Below are 23,861 nucleotides of genomic sequence, written 5' to 3' on the forward strand. Positions count from 1 at the left end.
CGTTCATCTACAACTGTGACTACATAACTTGTTGGATTTGGCATGGTTAGAGTTTAATGGGATTTCTCTTGGGAACGAATAATGAGGAAAATGCCCTAAGTGTGTGATATGCAAACGAGACGGTAAGAAAACCTTCCTCCAGTCGGCCCCCCCCCGTTAAAAACTTCTGGAAGGCTTCGACACTAGCACAGGTCAGCGCGTAGCGCTCATTTCAGCCTGCGTCCGGCCTAGGAATTATACTACAACCACACAGACGCTTTTGATATTGCAATGATTGAAAACAAGTAGGCCTGTCTATTTTTTTTACCCCTTTTGAACAACAAGATCACAGCAAAGTTGACTTTCTTTTTTTTTAAGTAGAAAACGAAACATCTAGAACCGCGCTCTTGGCGATACTTCAAACTTTCCATTTCAAAGTTCAAGTGGTTTGTTCAAAGAACCGTTGTTAAACAATAAGTTCATCAGAAACCAAGGCAAACTTGAAAGCCAAAGATACAATCAAGCAGTAATCACACAATACTGAAACCGGTTTTTTTTTCTCCAGAAAAAGTCCAAGGCTATCTTTTGTCTGTCAGACAAAACATAACCTCGCAACAAAAGGTCCAACGGGGCGAGAACGATTCATCCCGCTGTTCGAAACTCACAACGGGCGCTCTCATCACACAAACATGAGACCGCTTGTAGGTCAATGGTTGTGTCAATGTCGCGTTTCAAGGCACCCAAAGATGACGTAAGTCACGTACACTCCTGTGCGTGGGATCTTTCTGGTATTTTTCTTGCTAGCAAGACACGTAGCGTTAATTTAAGCATTGCCACTCGCAAAGAATCCTCGAGAGTATACCCTCGAACTGTATTTAAAGGAAACTCTGTTTGGTCTCGTTCCATTGCGTATTATGACCCAGAGAAGCACATGAGTTAAGCAGTTTGCAGGCCTTATGTGCCCCATTTGAATTCATACAGACTGCCATTTCAGGTACAAGTGATAAAAAGCTGTCAGTTGCTGTAGAAGTCTGCAAATCATGTCTTCACGTGTGGGAAGTCCGTCGCACACTGACGCGTTCAAGGAGCAAGTTCGGCGTCACTGTGAGCAAAAGCTGGCGGAGAACTTTCAAACCACTGCCGCGCATTCGAGTCGTCTCCACTCAGTGCCCGGCCCACGATTTCATCTGCATGAGCAACGCAGGTCCAGCGATGGCCAGCTACCACCAATGTTTACCAACAAGGGTGCTTCGGCTAGGCCCCCGCCGTCGCCAAAGATGGTCGCTCCTCAGTCCCCGCGTGTCAAGACCAAAAGCGGCAACTTGAAACCGACGGTCAGCGAGATACGGCGGTCTAGTGACGGTCAGCTGCAGCCGATTTTTCTGGGTAAAGATGGTCCAACGTTCACTGGACCTCCCCCAAATATGATACCCCATCACCTCCCGTCACGCCCTAAATTTAATACCGAATTACGACGATCAAGTGACGGACAACTGCAACCGATATTTCAGAGCAAGGATTCGTTTGTTGGATCCCCGCCCCTCATGATTCCCAAGCACATCCAACAAGAAAGGGCCATCGCTGAGGTGCAGGTGAGCCCCACGCAATTCAAGGTGGACTTGGATGTGACCGGGTACGCGCCGGAGGAGCTGGCCGTCAAGATAGTCGGCGACCACATCGTCATCAGGGGCAAACACGCAGAGGAGAGCCCCGGGGAAGAGACCAAAATCACCCGGGAGTTCAGCCGCCGATACACGCTGCCTGAGGACGTCCTGGTAGAAGATGTCTCGGTGTTTCTGGCCAAAAGTGGGAAGCTGAGTGTCAAGGTACCGCGTATTGTTGAGATCAAAGCAAAACACCCGGTGCAGAGGAAAGTGAAATTCCAAGAATGACACTGGTTGGTCGGAGTAAAGATGTCGGTCTGCGTCTGATGCGGCAGGCCATCATGTGAAGTATTCACATAATGACGTTTGACTAGGCACTCGCCATCCCCGTTACTGTTTATGTAATGTTCAGTGTACAAGGGATACAAGACTTTTAGCAAAAAAATTATATTGGACATCTGTATAATTTTACATCAGTAAGTTGGGCATTTCTTTAAACTCGCCAACGCAGTCGTAAACTAGAATGGGTCTTTGCAACCCTACAGTACTTTTTCAGACGTTGTAATTGCCCAGGGAAATTCCTCCGTGGAATATTTCGTGTAAAAAATGGAAAAAAAAATTGGAAACATATTTATTTATTTAGGACGTATGAGGATCATACAAGTAGTCTGATCTATTGAGAACTGCGCAAGGATGTTTGGACCAATAACCATGATTATGTAGCCGCACCGACAGAAGCCAAAGGTCGTGTCCAATTAAAGTGACCAGGGGCGAGATTGACCAATGATAAAATAGCTGAAAACAGCTGAAAAAAGGCACAAAGAAGCTGAACTGTGAAAATCTCCTGTACTTTTTTACACAACCAGTGCGGAAAAACTGAAATCCAAAACAGAAAAAGCTGAAATCAGCTAAAAAGCTGAGCAATCTCACCCCTGAGAGACTGCGAATGAAGCAACACGCATCAAATATGAAGAAGTCACAGCCGCTAGTCATTGGCTTCAATAGGCGCGTGGTTATTTCAAGCTGTAGAAACATGTCTCAGCCTCGGTCCATGCATGTGGCTTTTAAGCAAATGTGTGGTTTGCAACTGTCCCATCATGGAAAGAACAGTAACACCTATGTCTCAATGGACAGCAAAACAGGGTAAAGTTAGAAAAAGTTACCGGTACACAACTGTAGATTGTACAGCGCTGGATAGAGAGGGCTCCAAGCCCCTTTTCAGGGGTACGAAATGAAGTCATGACTGACCCCAAAGAACAAATCTAGGTACATCAGTATGAGGGTAAATAAGCCAGTTTATTATTCAAATTCTCATCCAATGTTTACATTAAGTTGTAGGGAAAAGCAATAAAACAGTTTAATCTACTCTCATCCAATTGGTTGCTACAAGGACAAATTAAATCCAGAGACAGTCAACACATTTTATTTACGAGTCATTTGGAGTTTTAACGACTGGCACACAGAACAACAATTGCACTTCGAGGCTGATGAGATAATGTTCCTCTTGATTGGTAACTTGTAGGGTCTTAACTGAAGTACTGACAACTACAGCAACCGCAGGCAGGGATGTCACGGACAAGTTTTATGTTTTTCAATAAATACAGTACAGAAGCCCAATTCTTGCACAACTGCTGTGTACAGACCTTCATGTAAGCCCACATCTGCACTGGCAACTTAGATTTCACCTTGTCAGGCGTTGGAGTTTTACCAAGCACGGCATCAGACATTCGCACTTGAAAAATTGGAATGGAAAGAGTTGAACGGTTTAGGGAAGTGATACGCAACGGGCCCATTTGCCTTAAGATGGCGTACCTCACAGCATGCACATCAAACCAGAGTATGCCATCGTGTTTAGCACACATCTGCATGACTCCAGTGACGGCGAACTGACATAGCTGGTATGTCACCCAAAAAAAGTCTTTGTACCCAAGGTTGGCAAATTAGTGTATGCCACATCAGAGTCACGAACCCTGTGTGTGGCTATGGCTCGGATTCTGCCATAGACACACTGTGCTGAAGTGCTGTAGCCAGGGGCCACTGGCCTTAATCATGTCTCAGCTATCTCGCATCAAAAGTGAGGCGATCCCCGTAGAAGTTTCTAAAACCTTAATGCATGTGGAAAGGAAGGTGATGGCATTTGGGCAAAGTGACAGATTACAATCTTTGTGCACCAATGGGTAGTTTCATTTATGGATAAAAGTCATGTTACCTTTATTGTCCGAGTGAAACTATTTGTTTATGCCTGTACATGTAATGCTGGCAAACTGGTCACACACAGAAAGTTAAATAAATAAAACTGTTTCAGGGAAGGATGATTCAAATGACCATTTCATGAAATATATCCAATTCAGATGTGGCCTCATAAAGGAAACTATGCATAGCTAGCATGCCCAAGTCTAGTACGCTCCTCAATGTCACAAGGAAAACACAAAACTGTCCTGAAAAGCAACTACTAAAAAAATTTAAAATCTGTTTAGCCAATCAGAGTGCTGGGTGGTCCCAACTCCCACTGGCCAAGCCAATAAGATATCCAGAATCCCTGCTACAGGTGTTGGTAACATCTAATATGAGTTGGCTCAGAAGTACTTGCAAAAATGGAAGTAACAGCTTCCTGAATTGTTTAACAAAGCTAAAAGGTGTTGGCTTACTTCACATAGGCAGGTAGACACAGATGTGGACCACATTAACATGCAGTACACCTTTTAGATAAAACCTTGTATGTAATACTGTGTGTTGGCGTATTAAATACACTTAACTACGACATTACCTAAGACAGCACTATACTTTCTCGTACAGCTTCAGCAAGTGCAGCCCGACATAAACAATGAAAAAAAAAACCCTGTCCTCTTTCCCCTTTTTCTTGTTTCTTAAAGGCCAAAAAGAGGGTGGACTCGTAGAACATTTCAAGCACAAACTGCATGCTCCCTGCCTCGCGTGGACTCACTACAAAACAGCTGAAACTGAAATAATAGGATTTTTTGGACAACAGATGTGTCTGCGGCAGGAAACACACAGCGACCGTACGTACCAGGAAGAAAGCACCCGCACCTCTTGTACAGACTGACAGGGTTTACACATGATTCTGAATGGTGCAGGGACAACGCCGGGCCCTTTGTGTTCAAATTTCCCCTCTCCTAGTTTCTTCGTACCACAACAGAGACATTAGAAAAAGTTTGATTGACAACACCAGGCACACAATAAAAATATAATAACCAGCTAGCATGATGACATCAACGTCAGGAGGTCAATATGACATTCATTTGAAGGGTCAATCAATTTGACAGACAATTCTGATTTGACGCCTTAACTTCTCCCATCCGCAAGAAAGCTTTTTGGCATGGTTAGAAAAATCCGGCCCACAAAGCTAAGTCTTGGATGGAAAGAGTGCACAACAAACCTAACTTCCCTTTCACTTTTGGGAAGAAGCAATAAAGCGAAAATAAAAACTAACTGACTTGGCAATTTCGACATTCATTTAAAATGGGCAGCTGAGGGGGGGGGAACCAGAAGGCGACGACTTCACGTGCAGGAAATTCAAAATTTGATGCACATGACCTAGAAAAAGCTGTACTCTCAACTGCCCCAATTAAAAAAAAACAAGTCTACAGATTAAACACACGTGCAGGAGTAAACTTTCCAAGTTTAGCGTGAATTCGTCAATGTACATTTCACAAAGTGGCCCCCAAAGGAAATACATACATTATTTAAATAAGACCAGAGGGCCACCTCGCAATAATGCTAAAAATCCTACCTGTGAATTTCATTCAACTTAAGTTGTCATTCACCACAGAGGGAAACGATTACACAAAGGTGGCAGCCATCTTTGTCCCTGGCCTTTGTGTCTTTTTTCCCAAGTACATTCATAAAAACCTCTACAAAGCCGAAAAAAGCAGAATTTGATTCATTATCGGTGGCTAGGTGGTTTTAAAACGCTCTTAAAGTAGTCAATGCGTATACATCAAAACTCTCTACAATGTGTTTGTACAAATAACAATGGCCATCTATGTCTGAATGTGTGGTACGTCTCTGCAGAAAATATAGAAATCTTGCCTCTCGTTAAAATACAAAATCGGGACCGGCCATGTCGATGGCCCATCGGAACTTGTCACGCTGTGTGCGATTGTAGATCTTTTCAATGGGTACATTCCACTTCTTTGTCCTGGAGAAAAGAAAATCGACAAAACTGATAATGATGGGGCACACTGCTGTAACTGGGCTGGTCTTTGTTATACAGGGTTTAACCCTCCTTGGGTTTTACAGCACAAATGTGCACATATGCCCACAGTCACTGGTGAGCATGTAGTTTCTATATGGAACTCAAACATGCATAGGTTCAGTGTGTACACAGTAGATTGCCAGCACAAAATGACCCAGGGTCTTTTGTGCAGTCCTCTTCACTGCATTTGGTTTACTGCACAATGATGCACATGAAACAGTGAAGCACAGTTGTTGGGCAGCACAAAACTGCAATCTGATATTCCTGTGAGGGACAGTTAGTGCAGTGCACCACACAACACAGCTGTGCTTCTTTGAGGTGTTTACCAAGTGACCCAAAGAGTGACTTCCGCATAGGAGGGTTAATGGGGGACAGGCAGCCGGCACCATGGGTGTGGCTTAGAGGACAATTTTCAGTGAGGTTTGTGCATATGAGTATGTCGGCAAGCGGAAGTGGTTAGGTTTCTACAATAAATGCGCAACGAGGAAAGGCTATTTGTAAACTGAAGATTTTTTGGTGGGGGGGATGGTAGATTTTTGGGGATGGGCGTACCACACGGGCTTAGGTTGAGTCCATCGAGAGTCGGGACACAAGCACATTCAACAAATCCATTCACTGATCCACAAGGTCACAAGGAACAGGGACCGAAGAGTGACAGAAGAGGCTAGACTTGGCGTAAGCGACTCACCATGCTACTGAGATGCGAGGGTCCAGGTAGTTGAGCTTGGAGGTGCCCAGAGCAATCTCCTTGTTCTCCTCCTTGTCGGTGGCACTCACCTCCAGCTTGGTCAACTGTTCCTCCAGACGCTCCACTTGGGTCTTCTTGCGCTCCAGGGCACTGGCCGAGAAAAACAGAGCGAGAGTTTCACTCACTGATCAACACAAGTTCTCTTTGGCAGGGGCATGTCCAAGCAAGAATGGTAAACCACTGTGGGACCAACTTCAAAATTAATTAGCAAAATTAGCATCTGTGCACATTCACTGAAGACCACACCCTACAAAAATGAAAAGCCTCAGCCGTGAAAAACAAATTTGGATATATATTTACTATTTTGAAAATATTTACTATTTCCACCAATGTGGCTTTGCAAATGATGCTATGGTCAGGTAATCATTAACTAGCTGTTGTGTACCATGCAGAAGGGCATTCAAGCAATTTCTCTGCCCAATTCACAGTGCCACAGATGGCTTAATTAAGGCCCTTTTGCCGAGGGCCAGATGCACTGTTGGCAACGACTTCTCAACGGCAAGTCTCTCACTCACGTCTTGAGTTTCTCGTTGCGGCTGGACTTGTACTCGTTCTTCATGGCCTTGAACTCCTTGCGGGCCTTCTTGATGGCCTCGTGCTTGGCCTTGATCTTGGCCTGCAGATTCTCCATCTGCTTGTCGAAGGTCTTGGGGGCAGCCCGCTGATGGTTGCACAGGATAGCCACGGCCCGGTTGGCGCGATTGTAGGCCAGGATCTTGGCTGGGACCAGCTCTTCCGCTGTGCAGCGAGAAAAAAATGTAAACAAAAATTAAAACACCCCCCCAAAACTATGGCAAAACACACCTTTACGTTACATACCTACTGTGCGTGCAGTTAAGAAAACTCACGGAAAATACTAATTTTTCTTGAACTGGGAACACAATTTTCAGCTGTTTTGTTTGTTAAAGGAACACTTAATCCTAACCCCCTAGGGTGTATGTAAAATCGTATTAAAAATTAGAGGATTTGGGACTGTTAGGGTTAATGATATTATGAAGAAACATAAAAAGAAAAAAAAAAAGAGCAACAACGAATACGAGCCATGTCAGTCAAGCCTTATTGATATCCAGCCTTTTTTCATGCAATTCCTTCACGTCTTGTAAACTTAAGCTTTAAATGCAGCAATATCTACACTTGTTGCCCAAATTGTTGTTGGCTTTTTGCAAAACACGCCAAAAGAGATCACATTTTCACTGTCGCTTCATCCCAGGCGTGTTCTGACAGAACACAGTACCGATTCAACTAGAAAGATGCAAATTCAACATATGAACAGAAAGGGAGGGAGCGAACAGCGGACAGCGCCAAGCTCAGCAGTGAGATGTCAAAGCACGAGGAGCATTGCAGACCGGGACGACGGGGGATTAGCATTGTTACCGATTGTCAGCTCGTCCAGCTGGTTTTGCAGCGTGGAGGAAGCGTTGTAGGTCCTGAAGACCTTGGCGGTCAGCCCTTCCATCAACTCCTGCAGGTGCTTGTTGAGGATGGAGGTGGTCAGGCGGTCAAACAGGTCATCACCCTCCTGCTTGTTCTCCATGAAGAGCTTGAGATTCCGGAATACCTGACCAGCACAGCATTTATGGTGTTACTCAGGGGCAACGAAATCGGTGATGACACCGCATGTGGAAATCGCCGATACCCTGGAAATCGCCCATTTATTTTGGAGCTTCTTGCCAAAGGAAAGATTTTCCATCCAGGTTTTACATCTGAAAATGCAACCTTGTTTTTGTTGAACGAAGCCTCAAAGGTGGCAACAATTGTCATCTTTTTGAATACCAACTGAATATCAACCAAAAACTGTTTCTATAAAATATTCATTCCTCACTACTTATAGTTGTTACTGCTCAGGATAATTTAAGGTCAGAAAGGCAAAAACGTCTTAAATATAGACCAAGCCTTTCTTCAGACACAAGATGACCCTCTACTAGGAACAGACTTGAAGCTAAGTCAGTCTTAGTAAAAGTGGAGGAGCTTGGGCCTTGTTTTTAGGCATTCAATCCCTTGTGGGGGGGGGCTCTGATCGCATTGTAACCTACCCTCTTTTCCACAGGCACACTGTTCTGGTAACGGATGGAGTCTTTACCCAGGAAATCAAACTCCACCACGAACTCTTGTCCGTCTTTCTCCTCGTGCAGGGTGAGGTGTTCCACGCGTAGCGAGCAGCAGCCGACAGTGTCCGCTGACTCTCCTTCCTCCTTCTCGTTACCGGCCCTGAGCGCCAACTGATCCGTAAGACAGATACGACCGGTGAAATTGCTTGAGGTCAGGAGTATTGCGGACTGCTAAAATATCCTAATGATTACAAATCAGTTATTATGCGTACCTGGTGAAGCGCATGAACTCCATTTTTGAGGAGGACCCTTCCTCGGGGTCTTTTCTACTATTCTGTGCACATTCTATCATGCACATATTCTTCATTGCAAGTTTACCACAGATTTGTGCACATTCAGTTCAAAATTAGCTGCAAAGATTGCACTCAATTTCACAGAGGACTCAATTTTACCCCCCCAAAAAAAACATTACACGTTCAGGGGATTTCCCATTACTGCTAAGCAAAGAAATGCTCTAGGCCACAGAAAACTTTTACTAGGCGGAATCAGGATACCGACAAAAATGTCAAGTGCTGCATATCTACTTTAACTGGTTCCCAGTCAATTTCAGCTTCTAGAGGCTAGTTTCTGCCTGGCAGCTCTGCAAGATTGCACCCAGGTTCTCCAGTCTAAGCAACACAGCGCCCTCTGCAGCTGCTACACGCATCAGTGACAGTCCAAACCATGGCAGTCCTGGGTGGCTTATTTCCCAGCGAACCCACAAAGTTCGTCCAACTGATCCCTCTGTTGTCTCGGGAAAGATCATTTCAACCCCCCCCCCAATGTCCCCAAACCCCCGAGAAACAACGGTGTCCGCATTTCAATCGTATGTATAGCTTAACGGGCGGTACCTTGTCGATGAAGTACAGTGCCACAGCACGTTGTCTGATGCGCATCTCTTTGCTCTTGAAGTCTTCCCGGTAGTTGGCCCTGATCTTCTCCACGCACTTCTTCAGCTTGCGAGCCATCTCGTACTTGGCCCAGTCCTTTTCACCCTGCACAGAAACCGAACCAAAAATTGGTCACAAAGAAAAAAATTCCACTACAATCTGTTAGCAACATACCCAAAAGTCACCCAAATAGACTTCCTGCAGCACGACAACATCTCTGCCCATGGAGAATAGCCACATTTTTAAACATCCAAGCACTGTACTTTTTCCTTGACACGGGTAGTATGAGCAGCTCTTGCTTCAGCTTGGTTAAGCTGAGGTTTTGGTGAAGCTGAATTTTGTCACGTAGAGCCACAAAAAGTGACCAAGCACTCTATCAGTTATTGGGGCACTGGAGGTCAGACAGTATGAATACAGATTTTTTTAGATCTCTCTTGGCAGAATAATTTCTGCATCGAGAAAAAAAGGGATGCATCATTCCTCCGTGAACTCAACACAATGTGATATAGCTTGCTGCTCGGTGATGGATATCTGTGGACTTAGGACGCTTTGCAGCAAATACGCCAATGAAACAGCAAAAAGATAAAGGTGGGTCACTATACAACTGTCACTGCCTTTTTCCCTCATTTTGATGGAGCAGGTCACAATCTGAACGACACTGACAACTGCTCACCCCCAATTCGACTCTCTTCCTTACCTTTAGCCTGGAGCTGGGGTTGAGCATGACGTACTTGATGGCACCCTGGATGTTCTCGGTCCACGAGCACAGCCATGTCACACTGTTGTCATGGATCACCTGTTTCCATCGGTGGCCCTCTGGCGGCACAGGGATTTGGGAATCCCTTTTATCAACAGAAAAAAAAAGAAAGATACAACACATTAGGATAACAGAGTTCACATGAAAGCTTGGATGAATTAACCATCTGATCAATAAACTGGACAGACAAAGTGTACGCCTTAATCGCACACTACTTTCTTACAACTTGCTCAGTAAAATTTAATGATCAAAGAAAACTAAGGACTCTCCAGTTGTTGTTTCCATTGTGAATCCAAACTAACCAAGTTCTTGTCAAGCAAGTTTGGTATGTCCAAATAAGAACTAGCTACCAGCACTGCATGCCATCAGTTGACAATACCATTTACAGCTGCACATCATTTACAGTTCCCAAACGGAGAGTACACTGAAAAAATCTCTTTCCCCTTATTATCTCTTTCTAAGAACACTGAACAGCACAATCTAACATGCGCGATATGGGATCACAGCAACAAAAGAACCATTTCCATTGTAGCTCAACTCTGCACCTTCAATACCTCGTAGCTTGTTGACTCACTGACATGTCCCAAACCAAGTCTCGAAATGGATGGTCTCCACAAATCAGCACTACTAATTTTCTAACAGTTAGAGACGAGGACACGGGAGTTCACGAGCATCTCCCACTCACTTGCTGCAGTTGATGATGACGTCCTCTGGGTGCACTCGTTTCTTGAGCATCCCCTGCTTTGGGTGGTCGCCCCGACCCCGGAACAGGCCCGGCGGTTCAATCTTAAAGTTGCCCATCTTCTCCCGGTGGCCGTCGATGGAGCAGAATCCGTACTCCTGCAGGAGCTCCTCGTTCTTCTGCTTTATTGCCTGGGACAGATTGACCACAGTCACTATAGTTGATGAACTGGACCTGGGGCTGGGGTCAGCTTTTGGATACTTGGGTGTCCAAAATTTGACTTAACCACGTCACGCCGAAATACAGAAAAGCACACAGGGATTCCTTGTTGTGGCACTGGGGATGTCTAGAATTCTGTTTGTGACATCTATACATGCCCCCAAGCACACAGGCTCACAACTAATTTATGAAGCCCACGTGATCATGGGCCACGGCTGAGTGTTGTAACCACTGTTCTCTGTGGCATCAGTGAGAAAATGAACAAATCTTGAACAAGTGACGACCTCAAATTAGCATTCGTAAATTCCAACTTTGAGAAGATCTCTGGTTAGCGTATTTTGCCAGTTTAAAAAGTCAGCATTTTCAACCTAAAGTAAAACTGTGCCAGGAAAGAGAAAAGTGGAGCAATACCGTTGGCAAATGCTTCAATTCCATCTGACTTGTGCCTACGGCTTTCTCCTTTTCTATTCATTTTGGATAACAATTTGTGTGAAGCCTTGAGGTTCTTTAAAACATTCCAGGATACCCTTCTCATTGCATCGTTGGTGGGATGCTACTGATGGCAGTTGTGACAATTGTGTTTTATCGGGCATTGAAATTCGACTTTGACCCAAAACGAGGAAATTCCAACCTTTACAAGACGCTGTACGGTGTTTTTTCAAGTTAAGTGGCATGAGTGTGAAGTGAAAAATGAGAAAATCAGGTGATCCCAGGAAAAGTTGCATGACTATTATATCACAACACTCAATACTAGCAGTTTTTGAGTATACTTAAATTGACTAAAATAAAGGCGATATTAGTTTGTTAAAGTCCCTCTTTGTGTGGTCCTCTTGAGGTCAGACAGTATGAATACAGATTTTCTCGATCTTTCACAGCAGATTCTTCTCTGCATCAGGAAAGATAAAAGAATGCATCATTCCTCAAAAGGATGACCACGCTTCCGTGAAAGAAAAAAAACCCTGCTAAATCCAAATGTGATCGGGGGCGTGTAAGGATTGTAATCTGTTGTTTGAGAAAAATAAACAAAATGCGATATAAGATTCCACCTCAAACTGCTCAGACTTTCCAAGAGCTCTTCAAGGACTCGAAACCAACATTTTGGTAATTGAGGCTGCCCGTTCAAAGCTGGTCGCAGTGCTAGTTAACCACTTGCTGCCGGGTGGGTTTTTCTTGAGCAAGACAAGATGCCGGGTCATTTTCAGGATTTTCCGTTTTCAAAACTCTTCAAAAATTCATTATTTCATTTAATGGCCGTTTATACCAAAATGAAGGACTCTTTGGGCACTGCTCAAAAGCTGACAGGTAAAATTCATTGACTCCTGAATATTTCAGCCCGGCCTGCAGCCTTGGAAAAAGAGCGGTGTTACGTAAGATTCTTTTGTTCCTGGAACCGGCAAATTGCGCTGCTGACCTCTTTTCAATAGGGGCCAGATAAGTGTGCAGTGGTGCTGTGTGGCTCATCGCTGTGGTCATAGAGAGCTTTGTCCCCGGTGGTAATCTGCTTGCTCTAAATGCCTCAAAGCATGGTACACTGTTTCAAAACGAGGCTGGATTATCTCCACTATTGAGAGCGAAAAAATGTCGTTAATGCCCAGCAGCTCAGTCTTTTGTGCTGAGCACGGTCTTTTATCATAAGGCCCAACTCTTTTGTCCCAGTTCCGGGCTCCCCGGCTCTGCATATAAAGCCTATGTACCCGAGAACAGGTCGCCCGGCAGGTAGTGGTTAAAATCAATGCCCAGCCCCCGAGTCAACTGCCCTATCAAAGGCTGACAGCAAGACTAACCTGCCAAATCCAGGACTTTTCTGGCATTTTACCAGATTTATAAGAACCCCTGACTAACATCACCACAAAGACCTAATACCTGTTTCTCTTCCTTGGTCATATTCCGTCTCTCTTCAGCCTTCTGTAGAAAGTACTGGTGCACCTCCTTGAAGTTGCACTTGCTCAGGCTCTGGACGGTCTTTCGCTCCTCTTCTGTCATTTCCTACACGACGACCAAACACACCAACCAACCCTGATGTCATCTTTGTGTTCGCAAAGGAAAGCGTACTACATTTTATTTTAAATGTAACTGAACCCTCACAAAGTCAGTCTAAAGACCACTTTTCTGTAACTTTTAGTTTGAATTAGGAGCAAACTGAAATTTTCTTTTGCTGTACCTGTCTTGTATCCCGATGGTCATTACAGGGGTGAAAATGCTGAAGGTCCTATGAAGTTACATTATCACCAGGTACAAATTTTAAAAAACTTCTTGAATTTAGCCCAGGAAATCATTTTGAGCAAATGTTCAGATTCATGGAAAAGAAATTTCTGATTTTTTTCCTTTCTTCTGAAGCCTTGCTAAGAATTTACTTTTCCAAACTCGTCTTGCACGAAAAATATGAAACAAATGCACTGTTCCATAAAATTCATCTACAGACAGACGACCATGGCAAAATCTACCTAAATTCCTTTCAACTCCAATCAATACCATTGATACTTTCTGAATTTCTCAATCCCCTCAAAATGTTGTGATCGCTCCTGATTCAGAAGAATTCAAAATCAAACACCACAATTCATAATGTGGTAACCAAATTTCTTGGTGTCTGCTTCTTTGCTTAAATGCGCTGTTGTTTTGTCTTTCATAAGCGGTGCCTTTGGAAGCCTCACAACCTTGTTGGGTTCAGCATGGTTAGGGTTAAATGCGCTGTTGTTTTGTCTTTCATAAGCGGTGCCGTTGGAAGCCTCACAACCTTGTTGGGTTCAGCAGGGTTAGGGTTAAATGCGCTGTTGTTTTGTCTTTCATAAGCGGTGCCTTTGGAAGCCTCACAACCTTGTTGGGCTCAGCATGGTTAGAGTTAAATGCACAGTTGTTTTGTCTTTCATAAGCGGTGCCTTTGGAAGCCTCATAACCTTGTTGGGCTCAGCATGGTTAGAGTTAAATGCGCTGTTGTTTTGTCTTTCATAAGCGGTGCCTTTGGAAGCCTCACAACCTTGTTGGGCTCAGCATGGTTAGAGTTAAATGCGCTGTTGTTTTGTCTTTCATAAGCGGTGCCTTTGGAAGCCTCACAACCTTGTTGGGTTCAGCATGGTTAGGGTTAAATGCACTGTTGTTTTGTCTTTCATAAGCGGTGCCGTTGGAAGCCTCACAACCTTGTTGGGTTCAGCAGGGTTAGGGTTAAATGCGCTGTTGTTTTGTCTTTCATAAGCGGTGCCTTTGGAAGCCTCACAACCTTGTTGGGCTCAGCATGATTAGAGTTAAATGCACAGTTGTTTTGTCTTTCATAAGCGGTGCCTTTGGAAGCCTCACAACCTTGTTGGGCTCAGCATGGTTAGAGTTAAATGCGCTGTTGTTTTGTCTTTCATAAGCGGTGCCTTTGGAAGCCTCACAACCTTGTTGGGTTCAGCAGGGTTAGGGTTAAATGCACTGTTTTGTCTTTCATAAGCGGTGCCTTTGGAAGCCTCAAACAGCTGTCACCACTCACCTTTTTCCAGTCATTGAAGAAGTTCTTGTTGAAGACACTGCGCGTCGTGTACTCGTGATCCAACATGCGTGCGTAGAATCCAGCCACCTCTTCAGCCTTCTCACTCAACTTCATCGGCTTACCTGGTCCAAGATGGGACATGAAGACTTACTCTCAGCCAAATTGGTCAATCAATGCGTGGCAATCCTTTAGGCAGGTTTTGGAATGGGTTTAAAGGCTGGAATTGGGAAGGGCTGAGACAAATCTGATTCCATCTTTTAGAAGAATCTAAAATTGAAAGTGAGTTTGCCACGATGACTGTAAACGTCACAGTGAAACAGCAGTTGCCCAAACCTTCAAACAGTGCATGTTGACCATCACACATGAGAAACCACCGTATTATCAAGGAAGTGTACTCTTTGTTACTGCTTGTGGATTGAGTTCAGAAAACTGTACTCTGACCAGGATGTAGGCCTCAGGTTGAGCAATCTGTTCTAAAGAGTTTCTGCTCTGTGACTGGCTATGCTGGAAAGTACCTCACTGTGACTTGTCAAGTGTGTTTGGTGGTACACTCCCCCAGTTTACTTGGCGATGGCCAGCGACCACGCAAGTAGACCAATGGTTAGCTTTGAATGTGTGAAATGCTTACCATCATAGTAGAACCGCACATGGTTGGGAAGGGGCTCGTAGGGAGGGGCAAAGACCGGTCCTTTGTGTTCCAGGAAGATCCACTTGACACCCTCTGGATGTGGCTCCTCCTCCCACCTGAATGGGACAACCCAAAGAAATTGAAACCACTCTGCTTTCCAGCCAGGCAGCTGCCAACGGTATATGGTGCCGTTTGCTGAGCACCAAACAAATCAGATGTGTTTCAATTCACTTTGAAAGGGGCTGCTGATCGTGTACACACTGCCCTCCAACTAATATAGGTACAACTGACAGCACTTCTGAAATGCCGACCCCCAAGGACGCAGTAAATATACACCCAGCAGCAAGGGATTGAGTTCTGTCACTTCCCAATCACTGGTTTCAAGGCCGTTTTCCAATACTCAACTTCGTCTCAGGCTTCGTCCCTGAAACCAATCCCCGATTGTGGGCCTGAGGTGTTTAAATATTATTGGATTCCTGCAATTTTTGGCTCTGGTGCATCTTATTTGATGTTCTGTGGCATGATTAAACTAATTACTGTGCTTACAGCTTCAAATTCAGGAAGTAAAAAAACAGCTGAAGCCTGAGACGGAGTTGAAGTTGAGTACTGGAAAACGGCCCAAGTTCTTGTAACAAGCTACCCCGGTTCCCTCTCCACAACAATTTAAAGACCTGTTTAATTTCAATTTTACACTCCCTGGTGTATGAAAAGAAATCCCTGCTTTCATGTTCTCTTTCGTAATTAATACTTTAGTATTTTATATTCTTTACTCTTTGCAAACATAGAAATTGTTTTTCAAGAAATGTGCATTTTTGTTTTTACCATTTCCAGACTTCTGCTGCCTCTTCCTCCTTCTTGGTTTTCTTTTTTGTTCCTTTCTCCTTGTCTCTCTTGTCACCCTTTCCTTTGTCTTTCCCCTTGTCTTTTGTCTTGTCTTTTGATTTCTTGACGTCTGATTTGGATTTCTTAAACTGGACAGGTTAAGGCAGATTTAAAAAATTAAAGATAAGTTGTTTTTTTTTTCGCAGCATTTTCGTCGAAGAAAATTGAGACTCCAATTCAATGTGACAAAGACTGTGCCAATAAAGGAAAGTACCATCAAAATGTGCATGTGTCAAGAGGACCTCTCCTTGAAGAGTTCGAACAATGTGGTCGACCCAGTCAACATTTGGGGTTAAGAAACCATTCTAGTTAATACTCTCACAAAATGTCCACAAATCAATGCCCCATTTGGTGCAATCCAATGGATTCAGAACCAAACTGCTACTGCTTCAAATGGGGCCCGGTATGCAAATTTTGTTGTCCCAAGTAGACAGTGCTACAGGTGTGTTCAACACTGACAGGACTAATCAACCCCATCCCATCTCAATGCAACAGAAAGCACCAGGTGTATTATTGCATATAGCATTGAGCACAGGTAGCACGCTACACTTTGTGACTTGACAGGCCAAGGCTGGAATTAATACGGGCGTTTCAATAAAGCGCCACCAAGAGTTTGAAATGCGTTGGCCAATCACAATGCGCGAAATATGTCGACCCAGCGCGCGTTTGGAAAGGGTTGACAGAATTCGCGCGTTGTGATTGGCCGATGCGTTGCAAACTCTTGATGGCGCACTATTGTGAATTGCCCATATTAAGTGTACTGCACAATGCCACGATATCAATCGGTGCATTTTGAAGCATTCCATTGGGTACTCGACAGGGTTCTCATTTTTTTCAAATCTGTTACATTCTGTTGAATTCAGCATGGTGTCTAGAGAGGACCCAATCGAAGGTCAGGGGTCAAGCTTTCCTTAAATGGTCCACTGAGAATTCTGCCTGTTTCTACTGCACGTTTGATGCCACTGTACATAGGTCGGTGTGGGAATGGCACAGTAATTGTCTACTTGTGCAAGTGTGAGTATACATGGTTTTTACTGGAGTTAAAACCGTTTCAAAAGATGTCATCTCAACAGGAACAAAGTTTTGAGATGCTCTTCATCGTGTAAAAAGCTATAGCCAGATAACAGGAACTTTTCTTGAATCTTTCTCCCCCGATCTCGACGTACCAGGCGTTCATCATCCTCGCTTGCTTCGTGTTTCCGCTTCTGAGGCACTTCTATCTTCTTGATGGAGGGGCTTTCTGTTTTCTGTTTCTTCACCTTTTCCACCCTGGAGGGGGCAAGTTGAAAAAGGCTGAAATAGGGGCAGAGTCTAACTGACAGTGGCTTTGCTGAGGTCTGGCGTTTGTTGACATTGTGACTGGCTCACACTTTTCTCAATATATGAACCAACTACGGCTGTCTCAATGCACAGTATGTCTCTCACCTAAGTTTCAACTTTGAATGGTGACATATCCTAGTGAAAATCCAACCGCAATGAAAGAATTGTATGCTGCCACTGATATGAACATCAACAATCACAGGTCAGTTGATTGCTTACTTGTACATGCCGCATTTTACACTTAAGCCGACTTTCCACAAACTCCCCACAAAGGTAGACTCTTGCATCTTACCTGGCAGAGAGAGGTTTCTCATCATCCGAATCCTCCAGAGGGCGCTTTGAAGAATGATACTTGTCGGATTCCTTCTTGACCTTAGCCGCAGCCGAATGTTTGTCCTAGTGGACAATTTGACATTAAAAGATGTCTTCATTACCAAAGCCAGACAGTCTCAGGAGTTTTAAGAATGGAATTGCTCATTTTATTTACATGACTTACCGCAGGTGGACCAACTTCACAGGGCTGAATTTCAACAAGCTCCTTCTTGATTTTTGACGGACTGTTCAGAGATGAGGCAGAGAAATCAAGATAAGGAAACAGCGACTCCTCCCACACGAGCCTTTCACCCACTGGTAAAATTAACTCTGGCTCTCTGAGCAGCATTCTTGTAGCATTTAGGCATTTATAGGGACGCTGCCTCCTAAATTGTCCCAGGGCTCAGGTTGGCCTTTTGTCAGGATTTTCAAGCCATGGTAATGAATTTCCAAAACAATTTACATGTCCCAGTATGCCTGACACACTACATGAAAAGGGCGACACACTTCATGAAAGGGCTACCCAGGGGTAGGGATTATCAATGGAGGGAGAGTAAGCAAAACAATTGAGAGTAGAGCTCAAATTACGGGACGGCCCCATTTTGTTAAGGCACATTCCCCCCAAACACAGCCAAGTGTGTATTTGCCTGCAACTGGGGACCCCCTATTGTTCCTCTTTTGTTTGTACTTCAACTTTTTTAGAAGACCACCCACATGTTTTGTACACAGTTGTCAATCGGGGACCCTCTGTCAATCGGGGACCTTATTGTCCTCTATTGTTCTTCAGGGTCCCCAACTGAATGCAAAAACAGAAGAAGCACATTGCAAGATATGACTCTTTGATAGACACGACTCTTTGAACAGTCTTTGGAAAGTTTAACCTTGAGTTTGTTGAGCCCTTTCCCAACAAGAAAGTAAATATTAACTTTTCAGTCGAAGGAAACAAAGTTCATTCAAACTTGTTATTTGATAGCTCTTCAGGACACAAATTGTGACTATCTGATAAAGCGCACATTAGACTTTGATTTACAAGATCAGTTTCAATGACATCATAGAAGATAACTGTGAGGCCCTTTATTTTTGTGCTTTGGCAGAAAAGGAAACTAAACGACAGGAAATTCCTACATCGAGACAGAAATCAGCTGTGCGGAGAAAACCCCAGTGCGTAATATTAAAAGGAATGCAAAACGGTAGAAAGCAAATTTTAAAAATTTACTATTTCTGGCACAATAAGCAAGTCTTGGTTTTTGCTTTTGACGTGAAGATGTCCCAAGGTAAACTTTGTTCGGCTATTTTCAACCGACACTGATCAGGTGATGCACACAATACGAGGGTAACATATTTCCTAATAGAGTGTTTGAAACAAAATTTCAGTCACAGCTAACACGGAATCTTCAAAATTGCAGCATTTTGAAGGGAAAAAAATTGGATTCAGGTTACTTCAAGAAAATTTGATGGATCTGAAACACCAATATTTTCAATATTAAGAGTCATGACTAAACATCAACTATCACTGAAATAAATCTAATGTATTTTCAATGTGAAATATCCATTTGTTTTTGACATTGGTCTGGATAAAAGTAAATTATTCACTATTAACCCTCCTATGGTTTTACAGCGCAAATGTGCACAAATGCCCAAAGTCACTGGTGAGCATGTATTTTCAATATGGGACTCAAACATGCATAGGTTCAGTGTGTACACGGTAGATTGCCGGCACAAAATGACCCAGGGTCTTTTGCGCAGTCCTCTTCACTGCATTTGGTTTACTGCACAATTATGCATATGAAACAGTGAAGCACAGTTGTTGGGCAGCACAAAAGTGCAATCTGATATTCCTGTGAGGGACAGTTGGTGCAGTGCACAACACAACACAGCTGTGCTTCTTTGAGGTGTTTACCAAGTGACCCAAAGAGTGACTTCAGCATAGGAGGGTTAATGCAGTGCACCACACCACACAGCTGTGCTTCTTTGAGGTGTTTACCAAATGACCCAATGAGTGACTTCAGCATAGGAGGGTTAATTGACAGAGCACATCACGTGACATTTCCTAATTTCTATCACTGTCAGATCACTCAAAAGAAAAAGTACTCTGAAAATCCCCCAATTCTATATCATTTTCACCTACATGTACCAAAGAGGAGGGGTAGGTAGTAATTATTGGTCATGAAGTTATGCTTTAGACAACACATACATGTACTGTAAAGAGAGCAAATCGAAGACAAGGTTAAAAAAACAAACAAACTGTCCTCACCTCAGAACTTCAGATTTGTCCTTTGCCACTTTGATGCTGTGTTTTCTCTCATGCTTTTCCGATTTCACTTTGACCTTGTCTCCTTCCTTGTGTTTGCGACTTTCGTGGTTCAAAGGCAACTTGTCCTTCTTGGATTCACTGTCGCTTGAGCCACTCTTCCCCTCGGGGTGTTTAGGTCGTTCTGAAGAGGGTTTGCCATGTGATTTTTCCTTTGACACTTGTGACGAGCTGGAACTTTTTGACGGCAGCGCCTTTGAGGAAGGTTTGCTCGAGCCATCTTTGGGTTTCGAGGATGAGTCTTTAGGTTTTGACTCGAGAGCCTTAGGTTGTGAAGGATCTTTGGGTTTCACAGAGGCACTGCCTTCTTTTGGTTTGTTACTGGAGACAAAGGAGGAGCTCTTTTGTGAAGGTGTCCCAGACGAGGAGCTTGTCTTTTGCGGCACAGACGAAGACTTGTGTTTGTCGGAGGAAGGCTTCACAGAGCCTGGCGTTGAATTGACCTTTAGCTTGGAGACACTGGGGGATCGTTCCTTGGGCTTGGTGCTTAAAGAGACGGAACCCTTTGAGGAACTAGATGATGATGGCGGTTTGGATGATGAGGAATGCTTGGAGGAGGAATGTGACCCAGACCCACCACTTGACGGCTTGCTGGCTGGCTTCCCGTGTGAGTTTGAATGGGGCTTTGAAGAGGACGAATGGGAATTCGAACCCTCTTTTGGGCGAGCAATGGACTGTGGCTGACTGCTGCTCTTAACCGACACAGAATTAGAGTGATGGTTGTTAGCCATGCCACTGGAGGGAGGTTTGATTTTCTGAGGACTGGATTTGATATGATTTTGTAGTTTTAGATCTACAGAGGAAGACAGAAAATCAAAGGAATCATGAAGTCGCTAATTCATACCTGTTTTAAAAAAGGCTGAATTTTTTGGTAACAGATGGAAATCAAAATCATCGGAATTCAAATATGTTCTGAACTAAAAAACATGTATTTTGGGGGAAAAACTTAATTATTGGGCCTCAAGCTGGTGGAATGTTAATGTTTCTTTCTCTGCCCGGGACTAATTCACACCTCTGTCTCAATTCACGCAAGGCCTCCTGTAAATGTGGAATGGAGCTTTCATTGTTCCCCCGTTTGTCTGGTTTTGATAGGACTACTCATCTCTAGGATTTCCTGAAAACAAAACTTCCTTCAATTCCAAACTGGTATCCCAGGCAGAACAGTGGCAAAACAGGAAATGGCCCTTCATAAACAACAAATTCATTCTGTCCTTGATAACATTGGTGCCGACAACTTTTCAAACATTAATAACTGGACAATGTGCACAACATCCTCACAGTTCCCATCATCCACAAAATTTTGAATCATGCACAAAATTTCGTAAGAAGCAACACAAATTAATGAGTCAAGGACAGTCAAGTATTCAAAGTTAACAACCTACCCAAAAAACAAAACAAAAAAAACTTAAAATAAAATTTGAAAAAATAAAACTTATAAATTAAATTGATCTGTGAATTATAAATAGGGGCCAGCAGTTATGAGAATACATGCAAAAACAAAGTTTAATTTGTCTAACCCATCTCAACATGGATGCTAAATTTATGTGCTAAAAATCTGATCAAGTCAACAATGAAGTCCTGTTTTTTGGTTGTGGCTACTTTCATATCAATTTCACAAAATCAGTTTTATTTGGATGGACTTCCTTTGTGCTGTACTCCAAAGGCCTCTGACTGAAGCAGCCATGCAAGGCACACTATTCAATTTTGAGATGAATAAATGAATAGAAGGGTACTACAGCAAACAGTGCTGAAGTGATCACTCCCTCTTTCAAACGGCCATTTAATTTTACCACTATCATGGCTAGCAAAAAAGTATCTTGATATCTTTTCAGTCACTTGTTCATTTGTTAGCCACTGCAATTGAGTAAAAGTGAAACAAAGCAAAACCTGAATTTCGGAAATGTTTCACATTTTGACAGGAAATAGTTTGTGAATTTTCAAGGCTATCTATACTTTGTACATAAACAATTTATGAACTCTGAGTACTTCACTTTTGAACTAATAATAATAATAAGAGGGGTATACCCAAAGAATTCTAAAAATTCTTGATTATTTCTTCTCACATACCACACCATGTAGCCCAACCAACACAATCAATAGATTGGGACTCCCCCTCCACTATGTCAGATGTGTCACACTACCTGACTACAGTTTGAATTCCAGAATATGACATGCCACATTGATGACTAATCAAAATTATTTAGTGATATCCTGCCACACAAAACAATTACACAGTGGTGATTTTTCATCAATATCCTTACTTACCTTTCACAGCATTCTGCGATTTCTCGTTTGCCTGTCAATAACAAGTAGCAGAGGTTAAGGGTGTGATTACTTTACAATACGAAAACATAGGCTAATCCAAGAACAATTTGACATACCAAAAAATACGACAGGTTTGATCACAAGGTTTTTTAAGCACATAGGTCTTAGCATAAGTCTAGGCACAGTTCCTAACATTCACGCCGCCTATGTGCCAGTGACAGTGTGTCGCGGACGTGCACGGACGGACACCCCGGCTTTTTAATTTTATGGTCACGCCGGATTCATGCAGCGTGATGTGAATGCGCTGCCGCTGCACTGCATGTAATAGCGTAGACCCATAGCGCGGATTGAGACTGGCACACTTTCAACAAAACTTCTCAACCCAAAGGTCGAAATTTGTAACAAACTACAGAAATATCTGTCCCTACAAATCATATCACACTGGTCAGCAAGACCACTTCGACTTACCTTGGGCGACGACATGCGAATTTCTCCAGAAAAATCAGTCATTTTCGGTGGAGATCTCTCGAAGTCTTTGTCCGAAATATGGCGGAGAGAAAATGGCTCAAATCGTCAGAGTGCCAATTTTATGCAACTGCGCATGCGTAGTAGAGGTCCCGGATGTTCCATCCAACACCGGTCTCCGGCAAACGAAAATACAATGCAATGTGCGTACCCGTACACCTCAGAAACAGACGGAACACTTTAATGAACAATAAAATGGTACTTTCGTGGAAATCGAAAGGCGGGGTAAAAGTTTGGTTTTAAAGCTTCTGCATATTTGTGTGTTACTTGATGATTATAACTCTTAAGCAAACTATTTTGGTAACAATTAAAGATTTGTCATGCATGATCACTGATCTTTCGCTAGTTCCGGGGGTACCATAGCATATACGATTACGAGACAGGTGGCCTAACAATTTCGTGCCTCGAGCTCTCTAATGGCAACAGATGATTTGTGAAATTAATTCATTTTAAAAGCAGAGGCGGGGGCATCAGCATCTTATGGAGGGCACCAGCTTTCAGTGGTGTGGCTGTTGGGGGCAAGTTTTTGTTAGCCTTGTTCAATATCCATTCATCCGTTTTTCGGTGTGGGGGAGGGCACCAGGGGGAGGCACTGGGAATTGGGGGAGGGGACGTACCCCCAGTGGGGGGGGCACTAGCCACTGTTTAAGAGTTTTGGTGTAAGTATATCATTCAAGGTGGAAGTCCAAGTTGGCCGTTTTCAAGGCAAAGCCGTTTTTAAAAACCAGTTTGTGGGATTCAGTTACATCTCTTAGTCTTACCATTTGGAAATATGAAAAACTGTTTTCTAAATTTTCGACCAATTTCACCAATTTTATTGCAACTTGGCAGATATTTCATTACTTTCCGACAATCTTAATTTTCTTTTCTATTTCTTTTGTGTACTCAGTGTGTACATAGCAACGCAGGTTTATCATGGCAAAAATAATCAGTCAGCTCTCAAAATAAAAAAAAATAATGAAACAGGTCG

General features: G+C 43.4%; 2 protein-coding genes across 2 annotated transcripts; one reads left to right on the forward strand and one right to left on the reverse strand.

The window, feature by feature from the left end:
* Positions 1 to 338: 338 nt before the first annotated feature.
* Positions 339 to 2,868, forward strand: LOC110981314 (uncharacterized). Its single transcript, XM_022238800.2, has one exon. It carries the CDS (start codon positions 1,020 to 1,022, stop codon positions 1,869 to 1,871), a length of 852 nt encoding a protein of 283 aa, XP_022094492.2. The 5' UTR covers positions 339 to 1,019; the 3' UTR covers positions 1,872 to 2,868.
* Positions 2,861 to 22,972, reverse strand: top1 (DNA topoisomerase I). Its single transcript, XM_022238801.2, has 18 exons — positions 22,835 to 22,972; positions 22,367 to 22,397; positions 20,045 to 20,894; positions 17,975 to 18,035; positions 17,771 to 17,874; positions 17,325 to 17,427; positions 16,099 to 16,247; positions 15,277 to 15,392; positions 14,649 to 14,770; positions 13,046 to 13,168; positions 10,967 to 11,154; positions 10,222 to 10,366; positions 9,486 to 9,629; positions 8,581 to 8,766; positions 7,922 to 8,105; positions 7,063 to 7,285; positions 6,488 to 6,637; positions 2,861 to 5,742 (listed from the first exon to the last, which is right to left on the reverse strand). Exons 1-18 carry the CDS (start codon positions 22,874 to 22,876, stop codon positions 5,640 to 5,642), a joined length of 3,024 nt encoding a protein of 1,007 aa, XP_022094493.2. The 5' UTR covers positions 22,877 to 22,972; the 3' UTR covers positions 2,861 to 5,639.
* Between the last annotated feature and the right edge of the window lie 889 nt (positions 22,973 to 23,861).

The sequence above is a fragment of the Acanthaster planci genome, linkage group LG06 (genome assembly GCF_054643075.1).
Source record: "Acanthaster planci isolate LZ-2023a linkage group LG06, COTS_SCS, whole genome shotgun sequence".
Lineage (NCBI taxonomy): Eukaryota > Metazoa > Echinodermata > Asteroidea > Valvatida > Acanthasteridae > Acanthaster > Acanthaster planci.

Bases quoted from the DNA above. Each gene is read 5' to 3' on its own strand.
- top1 (XM_022238801.2), bottom strand. From the start codon at position 22,876: ATGACTGATTTTTCTGGAGAAATTCGCATGTCGTCGCCCAAG. The intron at 14,771-15,276 runs GTAAGCATTTCA...ATCTTGGACCAG, and splicing joins TGTGCGGTTCTACTATGATG to GTAAGCCGATGAAGTTGAGT. The intron at 8,106-8,580 runs GTAGGTTACAAT...TGTGCTGGTCAG, and splicing joins GTGTGCCTGTGGAAAAGAGG to GTATTCCGGAATCTCAAGCT.
- LOC110981314 (XM_022238800.2), top strand. From the start codon at position 1,020: ATGTCTTCACGTGTGGGAAGTCCGTCGCACACTGACGCGTTCAAGGAG.